We start from the raw sequence: 12016 nt of genomic DNA, 5'->3' as shown, positions 1-12016 counted from the left end.
AGCTTGTAGAACAGTGTACATTTGCTGTTGCCATAATGTGTAAACCGCTGGCAACAAAAGTGAATACACCCCTAAATTAAAATGTCAAAATTGGGCCAAATTAGCCATTTTCCCTCCCCAATGTCATGTGACTCGTTTGTTTTACAAGGTCTCAGGTGTGACTGGGGAGCAGGTGTGTTACATTTTTCACTCTCTCATACTGGTCACTGGAAGTTCAACATGGCACCTCATGGCAAAGAACTCTGAGGATCTGAAAAAAATATTTGTTGCTCTACATAAAGAGGGCCTAGGCTATAGGAAGATTGCCAACACCCTGAAACTGAGCTGCAGCATGGTGGCCAAGACCACGCAGCGGTTTAACAGGACAGGTTCCACTCAGAACAGGCCTCCCCATGGTTGACCAAAGAAGTTGAGTGCACGTGTTCAGGGTCATATCCAGAGGTTGTCTGAGATGTATAAGTGCTGCCAGCATTGCTGCAAAGGTTGAAGGGGTGGGGTGAGCCTGTCAGTGCTCAGACCATACTCTGCACACTGCATCAAATTGGTCTGCATGGCTGTCGTCCCAGAAGGAAGCCTCTTCTAAAGATGATGCACAAGACAGCCTGAAAACAGTTTGCTCAGGACAAGCAGACTAAGGACATGGATTACTGAAACCATGTCATGTGGTATGATGAGGCAAAGATAAACGTATTTGGTTCTGAATGTGTCAAGCGTGCATGGTGGCAACCAGGAAGAGTGCAAAGACAAGTGTGTCCTGCCTACAGTCAAGCATGGTGGTGGGAGTTTCATGGTCTGGGGCTGCATGAGTGCTGCTAGCACTGGGGAGCTATAGTTCATTGAGGGAACCATGAATGCCAACATGTACTGTGACATACTGAAGCACAGCATGATCCCCTCCCTTCAGAGACTGGGCCGCAGGGCAGTATTCCAACATGATAACGACCCCAAACACACCTCCAAGATGACCACTACCTTGCTGAAGAAGCTGAGGGTAAAAGGTGATGGACTGGCCAAGCATGTCTCCAGACCTAAACCCTATTGAGTATCTGTGGGGCATCTTTAAACGGAAGATGCCCCACAGTCCCTAGCCGGCAGTCCTGGCCCCTCCCCCCTGCCAAGTGCCCTCATAGCAAGCGTGCTCACTCCCAAGCAGCCTCTGTATGAAACACACAGAGTTAGGCTTGACCTCAATCCCCCACTTCATCCCAATGGGTCTCACTGCTGTGTCTCAGCCAATGAGGATGGAGAGACCCAGAAAAGCCGGTTCAGGTACATATGGGGGGGGGAGGCTGTACACAGAAGGTTTTTTACCTTCATGCATAGAATCTAAGTGCGTAGTACTTCATATCTATTATACTGATTTAAAGTAGTATTATTTTTTTTCCCTTAAATAAGAACATAAACTCATCAGCTTTTCTGCTTTCATGTGCCTAGGTGACAGGTTCACTTGAAAACAATGGCTGATTTACTTATCTACTTCAAAAACAAAAAATCAGAAACCTGCCAGAAGCGATCACATAAACACTGGAGTATGCAGAAATAAAAGCTGCAGAAAACTTATCGTTACATCTTGAAAACAAGATTTATGTGAGATGTAAGCAGAGCGTTATAAGGGGTTTATGAAACTAAGTAGCCACAGAATATTTAGAAGATGATTTAAAGCATTCTACACCCATTTATTTTGTTTCTGTGTCTTTGAATAATTTGGGCCAACTCTCATTTACATCATGCTGAAAACATTCTAAAAACATGTAATCACCTTGTTTGCTTAAAGGATAAGTTTACCTTTGGGAACATGTTCCACCCGATTTTAGGATGGAACATGTAACATGTTCCAAGTGCTGTAGCCGCCCTAGTAGAGTACACCTTAACAAGGAAAGGAGGAACCTGACCCTTGATGGAATAGGCCTGAATTACCGTCTGTGTGATCCATCTGAAAATAGTCGCAGAGGAAATGGACAACCCTTTCCGAGGCCCATCCATGAGCACAAATAGTGAGTCTAACTTCCTGAAAGATTCCGTAGCTGCCAGGTATACCATAATTGCCAGGACCCAAGGCACGCAACGCTATTTCCTTCAAATGTTTAGGCGTGGGACACAGGGAAGGTAACACAATGTCTTCATTCAAATGCAAATCAGAGACAACCCTTGGTAGGAACAATGGACAAGGGTGAAGAACCAGCGAACCACCTTATCTCTGTAAATAACCAGGTAAAGTGAACGACAGGATAACGCCGCCAGTTCCAACACTCTGCTCACAGAGGGGATAGCCACCAAAAAGGCCACCTTCTGGGACAGCATAAGCAGGGGAATCTCCCGAGGAGTCTCAAAAAGAGGCTTCTGGAGGACTGAGAGCACCAAATCGAGGTACCAAGGCGGCAACAGAGGCCGCACTGAAGTTGTCAAGTGCCTAACTCCCTGAAGAAAAGTACGCACCAGGGTGTATGTTGCTAAGGGCTATTAAAATAGGACCGCTAAGGCCGACACCTTACCCTTGATAGTACGCAAGGCCAGTTTCTGCTCAACCCCCTGTTAAAGGAAGGTCAAGATCAAAGCCACGGAACAAGAGTGAGGATGAACCTTTAAGAGACTCACACCACGCAATGTACCTCTTCCACGTAGGATGGTAGATCTTCCTAAAAGTAGGTTTCCTAGCTTTTAACAGCGTTGGAAACACTGATTTAAACAATCTCTAGCCATCAGCACCTGGCCAGTGACTGTAAAGCAGGATGGAAGATTGGTGCTTGGGACAGCAAATCCTCTCTGAGAGGAAGCTGCCAAGGAATGTCGGCGACCAGCCGTACCAGATCGGAATATCAAGCCCGGCAAGGCCAGTCCGGGACCACTAAGATGGCCGGAATCCCTTCTGCCTCGATCCTGCATAGAAGTCTTGGCAGAAGCTTGAGAGGAGGGAAGGCGTAAATCAGACGATACTGACCCCACGGTCCATGAGCGGATCTGTGGCGTCCGTCAGAGGATCCCGTGACCGAGCCACAAACCTCTTCACTTTTCTGTTCAGCTAGGAAGCCAACAGATCAACCTCAGGGTTGCCCCCCCCCCCGGAAACACAACTGATGAAACACCTCCTGATGAAGGGACCACTCCCCTTGGTGTAACAAAGCTAGCACCGGTGACAACGCGAAGACCCGAGGAGCAGAGGCGAGACCAAAGGGATGTCACCACCGTGCGAATAGACTCCATTCTGAATTTCTGCATCTGCACAAAGCAGTTCAGTGCCTTGAGGTCCAGGATTGGATGCACCTTGCCCTCCTTCCTGGGAACTGTAAACAGATTTGAGTAAAAACCATGAAAATGTTTCAAAGTTGGAACCGGGACAATCGCCCCTTGAAGTATCAGGTCCTGTACTGCCCCACACAGACCCTGTAAGCGGTCCAGGGACAGGCGCAAGTTGGAAGGAAAGAACCTTGTCTGGGGACAAGAGCGAAACTCGATCTTGTAGCGGGACCGAATAACTTTGTGGACCCACTTGTCTTGTACTAGGGAAGTCCACTGGTCCGGAAACTATCGAAGCCATCGCCCCACCCCCGATACGGGTGAGGACGCACCTTCATGCTGAAGGAGCCTTGTCTCTGGGTCCGGAGAAGCCCGTTCCCGGCCTGCCAGACCAGGTTCGTTTGGATCCTCCAGAGGAGGCCCTGAATGGCTTCTAGCCCTTGTCAGTCGAGGTTCCTTGCTCTTAGTAGCTTGTGGAAGAAAGTTACTCTTCCCCCCCGTGAGACCTTTAATGATGTCATCCAGGGTAGCTCCAAACAGGCGATCACCTTTTTGCCAGCCCAAAAACCACCTCCACCCGGGACACGAAGGACTCCAGGACTGCCGTCAGTGCATCGCTGGATGGATGGGACCCAGAGGGCCCCACAGCATCAGAGTGGAGATTAGGTGGGGAGATGTGCTCCAAAGACTACTTGAGTCACCAGGGGGATCCCACAAAAAAGGTGCAAAACACTGCAAGGGACAACCCTCACCGTGCTGGCAGCACCACCCGGTCGCCAGGCACAAAGCACAAAGCAATCCTCAGCAGAAAGGAAGAGAACCCCACCAGACTCATCACCCAGCAGAAACAGGCACCTGCAGCCACCAAAATAATCTGCACTGCACGCGTGGCGATCAGAAAGCAAAAAGATCCAGGATTCAGCACCAGGGGATGAGGAGGGGCTGCTGCTGCCGAAATTGCCACCCACAGGGCTCCACTGTCAAGGCCGCTGCTGTTTTCAATGGCAAACTACCGCAAAATGGCCGCCGGACTACACAAACATGGCCGCCGTGCATAGAAACACACAGGCTACAACAAAATGGCAGCCTTGCATGGCGCCATAAGGCTTCCAGGGATGCTGGAAGGATCCCTAGGCCTCAAGGACAAACCCAGGCAGGACGGGGGCCCTGGCAGGAGCCCCCACCAGGTATAACCACCCCGCACAGCCAATTGTCCGGTCGCTGGCGGTGCACGCCCCCAGCCCCCATCGCCAGTATAGCACCCTGCCCCCACACCAGGAGGTGGACCAGACCACCCAAACAGCCCCAGCATATATGGGGGGTAGGATGAGAGACAGATGAAGGGGGGTGCCTGACGGGAGGGAGGGAAACCTGGGGGTTCGACCATCCCAAGGAGGGGCCCACGTCCACCCCAAAACCCTCCAGGGGGAGAGGGGGACAGTTACTCACCACACCAAGAACTGGGTGGGCATGGCTCCAGACAGAACCCCTTTTCATCGAAATAGGGGGGCTGTCAGCCAGGAAGAACGCTGCGACTCGGGCCGAAACTCGGTTGTATGCGACCTCGCAAGACGTTTAACTCACTGGTCAGCCCCCGTTTGGTGGGGTTATGTCGCTGCCAACCTAGCGCGGGGCTGAGGTCTGCCTGCGGTCGCTGGCCAGACTGGGGTGACCACTGGATCTAGATTATCTAGCCCGTCGCCCAGTCCTGCAGTTGATAGTAGATCTCACACGAAACATCCTGGAGATTCTATCTAAAAGAAAAAAAAAATTGCCAGGACCAGAGATCCCAGCAAGGACATAGGTCCTTACTCCTGACTAGGTAGAAAAAAAACTGAGTACCTATAGCAGGGAGAGAGAGTATACCCCCTGGGCCTGCCAGATTCTTTTTCTGCCTAGTATCCTACTCCTGTGGGGGGAAGTGTAGCCCAATGGTTATGAAGATCAGGAGCTGTGTCCATCAATGAATGAAATAGAAAAAAGTTTTCTAGATGATTTTTTTTTTTACAGGCAACATATGCAACATCAGTTCTCTATGCTGTTTTTCCAGTGAACGTAGTGTTGCAGCAGTAATTGTTTTCAAGTTAAAAGATTTTTGCTTCTGTATATTGGACACCATTTTGTCAACAGAATAAAATAAGCAATGGCACTAGGACGGCAAGTTGACCCTGCGCTTGCTTTTTTGTAAGACCAGATAGTTACAGCATGGCTTTATGCTTGAGTCACATTTGCCAGTGCTAGTTCCTATGCAATGAAAGGGTTCAGTTCACACTTTACTGCTGAGAGACAGGCAGTTGCAACATTCACACCTTGGTGTGTAATAGTGTTTTCCTCCGCTCCTAAACCGAATCCCCTCTCTCTGCCTCAAACACCAGGTGCAGATGACATACGGAGCTGTCTGCACTCCAAATATGAAGGAAGAAAGAAATAAGCTGCCACACACTGATGATGTCACATACTGTATTGACCGGTTTACTAGAGCTACTGACAACCACGGCAACAGTCCCCACCCATGGGACCTCCCTGATAATAGGCATTTTACCCAACAGAGCTTACTCGTAGAGAAAGCCCTGTTGTGTAAAACGCGTTAAGGGAAGTCATCAGTGTGGCTTGTTTCTTTCTTCCTGTTCACACCTTGGTGGCTTTCATGTCTTCCATGGTTTCCTCCTGGTGGGGTTAGGAGAGAGATGGCTGAGACCCGGTTCACACTGATGCGAGTGCCGGGTTCGCATGTAATGTCGGAGCGCACTGCTCCGACATTACATGCGATCAGCTGTGCGGTGCGAGTTTAGCCATACAGTTTGTATGGCTAAATTCGCATCGCACCCGGTGCAAACACGCACAGGAGGCATTTTTGCAGCCGCATCAGGATCGGATCGCACAGCGGTTCACACTTGTGCGATCCCATCCTGTGCGAACTGCACGATCGCACTGCGATATGCGATCAAACTGGGGGTGTCGTTAAGATTACATTGACACCCCCAGCGGATCGCATATGGCAGTGTGAACTGCCGGGGGTGCGTGTGCGATGCGGGAACAGGCTGCGAATTCGCAGCCTTCCCGCATCGCAATAGTGTGACCCGAGCCTTAAGGCACACTGCATTGAATGCTCTTTTGAAATGCAGGAAGAACAAGGCTATAGTTAAACCATTTGGTGAAGATTTCCAAATGGATGCTTATGTTAACTGAACTTCATTATTCACCTAACAACAAAAGCTTATAAAGATTTATCTCCACATTTTCAATGACAAGTGCATAAATGCTGTAACATAAAATATAAACATGTTAGTTAAGATAATAATGGACCAATAATGATTTAACAATACTTGGCAAGTATGACTGTTAGCAAGCAGCTCAGTACAGTTCTTAGATCAGCAAAATCGTTTGGGGGAAACCACTCACTGTTTTCATTTTGCTATGGTGTTTCTAAAAATGAAACCATGAGAAAATGTATGAAAGGCTTAATCAAATGTATTGGCGGCTTGGAAACCACTCTGGTTGTACCTGTGGGGACTTGTGTGAACGCCAGCAGTACTGGTGGCTATGGAGGCTGGCCAGCACTATGTTCTCATCGGTATCCACTTGGCCAAACCGCAGTGTCTCCTGTGTGTCATTACAGACGACGAAATGGCTAAAGATCAACTCCTCTGCCTCAGGGCACTGATTCTGGAAGACAAAAGAAAATACTTTTTATAATACATCAAAATGTGTTTTCCACATTCATTTCTCTTGAGATGCCTGACAAACTGTATACGAAAATATACTTAAACGTACCTGTTACCCCCAATACAATAGTGGAGACATTTTTTCATGTCAAACAATCAGTTTAGAGAATGTATACTTGCCTTAATATGAATCTAGCAATAGCTAAATTATATCTAAAGCCAAAACATTTTCCCCCATTTTTAACTGGAATAAGGAAAGGTTATAACCCCTTTCAGCCTTTTTTTTCTTTTTTGCCATATGTCACCCTTCACTTTTTATCCTCTATGCACCAAAGAAAAGAGGAAATCTCTCCAAAATAAGGGAACTTTTCTCACAGACCGTTGACACTGAAACAATGGAACAATGTCCCTGTTGGAAGATTTCCTGCCTATTTGACTTCCGATCACAACTCTAAATTTCGTATTTTCCCTCTCTTTCAGTCTAGGTAAAAGTAGAAGCAACAGAACAAATAAAAAGGATGAATTTTTCTAACAGGGACACACACAGCAATAAAACATAGCAAAACGGGAGGTAACAATTTTGCCCACAAAGGGTGCACAAAATCAAAGAAAATATATCAAGGTTTGGAGAACCCCTACTATACATTATACCAGTGATGGCAAACCTTGGCACCCCAGATGTTTTGGAACTACATTTCCCATGATGCTCAACTACACTGCAGAGTGCATGAGCATCATGGGAAATGTAGTTCCAAAACATCTGGGGTGCCAAGGTTGGCCATCACTGCATTATACGTTTAAAAGAGATATAAAAACAAAATCTTAGGATGTCTTTAAAAAGTCCAAAACTAGAGTACAGAAAAGTACAAAACAAAAAAACCTTTAGAAACGTCTTTATTTAGCCACAGGACCACTTTAAAAACTAAAAACAATTACAATTAGCCAGCCAAAAATTCCAATAACCCCTTTTATTCGCAAGAGCAACAAAAAAGGTGGATAGCAGCAGTCATTCCTTGAAGTTTTAGTATTAGGGTTAGATTTCAATGCCCCCTTTTCTTATAAAGGATATAAAATGTGTGCACAGGTTCAGACAGTTAGAGACACAGACATATTGCAAAGAAATGTATGTACCTTTTTAAAATAATTGTCAACTATAGTATTTTTTTGCATTTTTTTAAATTTAAAACAGTACTTAGTGAGCCCTTTATAAAGCATCTATACATTCTCAAATCAGAAGCTATAGATTTACCCCATCGCCATGTGGTGGAAAGTACCCCTGACATGAGAGGAAACAAGAAAATTAGTAAAACAATTACAGAAATATGCCCTCCTGAAGCTCATGTTAACATTGCCAAATCCCTTTATAAATCAGGAGGACCAGCCTTAGTATGTACCTGTCAGGAATATACAGTGCAACATGTGGCTACACTTAATGAAATACACAACGCTCTATCACTTTTACTTCCCAATTGGTGATATTCCATCTAGGAACAGTTAGCAAGTCACTCAGTCACATTCCGCTATGGATAAAACCATTCACGTGTTTATGTGACCTGTTATATTTATGTGTGTAACTCAGGCCTGCTTGTGTTTTTTTAACCAGAGCAGGAAACTCCCTATGAGTGGAGACCATTTTCAGGTAATTTCTGAACATCTGATATGTCTCATTTACTAGGTTCCAGCAAACATACCCAAATACCCCTACACAGGCTGACATCAATGACTGAACACAGATAATGATGTCAAAGAGGAGAAAGAATGTATTCTCGGCAGAGGTGACAGAATGTAGGCTCAGCACCAACATGGAGGAACCATCAATAATGCAGTATAGTTAGTCTGGCTTTTCTTTTCTTAAGCCTGCATTTATCTCAACTCTGCGTGCACAAGGGCCCCACTGGAGGTATCCACGCTGATTTAACCACTTGCCGACTGCCGCACGACTATTTACGTCGGCAGTCAGCCCCTCACGGGCAAAGCGACGTAGGGCTACGTCGCTAGCCTGTAAGAGTTTTGGGAGCGAGCGCTCGCCGCCGGATGCGTGCTACCGCTCGGTCACGGACCCCCCCACGCGTGTGCCCGACGGACCCGATGTCCGCCGGGCACTCGCAATCGTCCGTGACAGCGGGAGAAATGCAGGCAGCTAGTGTAAACAAAGTGTAAGAATGGTGATCAAACGGTTCTACTATGTAGGATCGTTGATCACTGTTCTTACACATCAAGCCACAGCCAATCACAGTTAGAAACACGCCCCTAGGACACACTTAACCCCTCCCTCTCCAATACAGTTAACTCCTTCACTGCCAGTGTCATTTTTACAGTAACAGTGCATATGTATAGCACTGATTACTGTAGTAATGTCACTGGTAACCCCAAAAGTGTAAAAAATGTCAGTCAAGGGTCCGATCTGTCCGCCCCAATGTCGCAGTCCTGCAAAAAAAATTGCAGATCGCCGCCATTACGCGTTAAAAAAAACAACAAAAATCTTTCCCTTTGTTAGTAAACACAATAACTTTTGCGCAAACCAATCAAAATACGCTTTTTGCGATTTTTTTTACCAAACATATGGTTAAAAAAAAAACTGGCCTAAAATGTTATAAAATTTTTGATTTTTACATTTTTTTGGGGGAATTTCATATAAAAAAATGTGAAAAATATTGTTATTTTTGCAAAATTGACGCTCTTTTTTTGTTTATAGCGCATGATCAAAAAATCGCACAGGTGATCAAATACCACCAAAAGAAAGCTCTGTTTGTGGGAAAAAAAGGACGCCAAATTTGTTTAGGTACAGCGTCGCACGACCGTGCAATTGTCCGTTAAATTCACGCAGTGCCGAATCGCAAAATAGGCCCTGGTCAGGAAGGGGGTAAAATCTTTCAGGGCTTAAGTGGTTAAATAAACCAGGAATTGCAATGTGATAATGTGCAAAGCACAGTAACCGCAAAACAATTATGTTCCAGTTTTATGTAATCATATCTTTAGAAGATTCTGACTTGTTGATATGCACTCACAGTTTACTACACCAAAATAAGGGACTGAGAGTCTTATCCAAACTAGTAATACCATTTTGTAAATGAACCACTTCAGCCTGGGAAGCTTTTACCCCCCTTACTGACCAGGCCATATTTTGCGATATGGCACTGAGTTACTTTAACTGACAATTCAATGGTCATGCAACGCTGTACCCAAATAAGATTGATGTCCCCCCCCCCCCACCCCACAAATAGAGCTTTCTTTTGGTGGTATTTGATCACCTCTGTGGTTTTATTTAAAAAAAAAAACAAAAAAACAATAACTTTTATTTTCTGCTATAAAACATATCCAATAAAAAAAAAAAAAAAAAACTACCTTCTTCAAAAATCTTGGCCAATATGTATTCTTCTACATATGTTTGGTAAAAAAAAAAAAAAAATCCCAATAAGTGTATATTGATCGATTTGCGCAGAAGGTATAGTGTCTACAAAAGATGGGATATTTTTATGGGATTTTTTATATTTTTCTTACTAGTAATGAGGGCGATCAACGACTTATAGTGAGACTGAGACATTGCGACGGACAAATCAGACACCTGACACTTTTTTGGGGACCAGTGACATTATTACAGTGATCAGTGCTAAAAAATATGCACTGTTACTGTACTAATGACACTGGCAGGGAAAGGGTTACCATCAGGGGTGGTAAAGGGTTAAATGTCTTCCCTGGGAGTGCTTTCTAACTGTGTGGGGGTTGCCTTGAGGGGGGGTAGGCAGAGATCAGTGTTCCTGCTTAGCAGGAACACAATATCTTTGTCTTCCTTCCTGTCAGAATGGCAATCTGCCTTGTTTACATTGGCAGACTGCTGTTCTGTGTCTCTCGGGAATGATCGCGGGTGGCTGGTGGACATCGGGTCCACTGAACCCGCTGATTGGCTCTCCCTCTAGCCAATCAGCACATGAGTGCGGCCCCCCTGAGGTCCCATGGGATTGATTTAATAATACTGAAGAGTGCGAAAGCTGGTGCAGCTCTGCATAGAATACAATCAGCTTCCAGGTTTTTCTGTCAAAGCTTAACCCCTTAGTGCCGACAGAACACAAATATGCGGCCTCAGCTTTAAGGGGTTGTACCAGGGTGATGCCTGCAGCTAGAGGCATTACACCCCCCTACCATTGTTTAGAGTCAATGGTCAGCTTTCTTGTAATTATTATTATAATTATTATACAGGATTTATATAGCGCCAACAGTTTGCGCAGCACTTTACAATATGAGGGAAGACAATACAGTTACAAGATAATTCAATACAGGAGGACTTAGAAAGCCCTACCCATTAGAGCTTACAATCTAGAAGACAACTGATGTGGCTGAGTAGCCGCTCGGCTGTCATTACAAGGAGCGGAAGGGGACCCCCCCCACCTCCCACCGCCTTCCGGAGACCCGATCGACCAGCCGGGTTGAAGCCCTGAAAAAAAGCAGAATTGGGCTCTGCGATGTAAAAATCCAGATTTAAAAAAACTACTAAACTTGACGTTTTGAATGCTTTTAAGTGAAGAGGAGGGATCTGGGGTCTTTTAGAGAATGTAGCATTGGAATGCAAAGTGTTCCCTGAATGGAGTCAGGCCTGAGTGAGAGGCCTCTTGTGATCACAATGCAGCAGAGCAGCCACTCGGCATGGGACCAGTGGAGATCACTGTAGTAGCAGTGCCTACTACAGTGATTTCCAGCTTTCACAGGAATCCCACAGGTATGGTATATGCATTTTACACTGATACAAGCTGGATCAATGTAATTATGCAGAAATGTCCATATCTGAAATTCTAAAAGTGCTGCAGCACATATTGTTGTTTTTTTTTTTAATGGAGGGGGCAAAGTTTTAAGTTATCAATAAACAATATTGCTGCGCCAAGTGAAAAGATATCAATAACTGTGTCTGGATAACATAAATAAGATAACAACTCAATGTTAATAAATCAACTCTAATAATAGTGATTTCCAGTGATTGACGTACTCCGAGCAGGCTTCTCCCCCGTACGCGTTGCGTCAGAGACTTTGTCTTAACTAAGCAACGCGTACGGGGGAGGAGCCTGCTCGGAGTACGTTGATTCCTGGAGGTGTACAGAGAGCTGTTTGTGACGCTTGAAGCCCGC

The 12016-nt window shown here is 45.6% G+C and overlaps 1 protein-coding gene across 2 annotated transcripts in view; it reads right to left on the bottom strand.

Annotated features, from left to right (window-relative positions):
• VPS13B (vacuolar protein sorting 13 homolog B) overlaps positions 1-12016 on the bottom strand; it is a 1502642-nt gene that overhangs the window by 141205 nt on the left and 1349421 nt on the right. For both annotated transcript variants that reach the window (XM_082257852.1, XM_082257851.1), the window contains exon 43: positions 6739-6900. In XM_082257852.1, the coding sequence (XP_082113978.1) occupies positions 6739-6900 (162 nt within the window). The remainder of the gene's footprint in view (positions 1-6738; positions 6901-12016) is intronic.

The sequence above is a fragment of the Pelophylax lessonae genome (genome assembly GCF_965119305.1).
Source record: "Pelophylax lessonae genome assembly, chromosome: 5".
Lineage (NCBI taxonomy): Eukaryota > Metazoa > Chordata > Amphibia > Anura > Ranidae > Pelophylax > Pelophylax lessonae.
The sequence above is the reverse complement of the archived record's forward strand: the minus strand, read 5'-3'. Positions and strand labels throughout refer to the sequence as shown.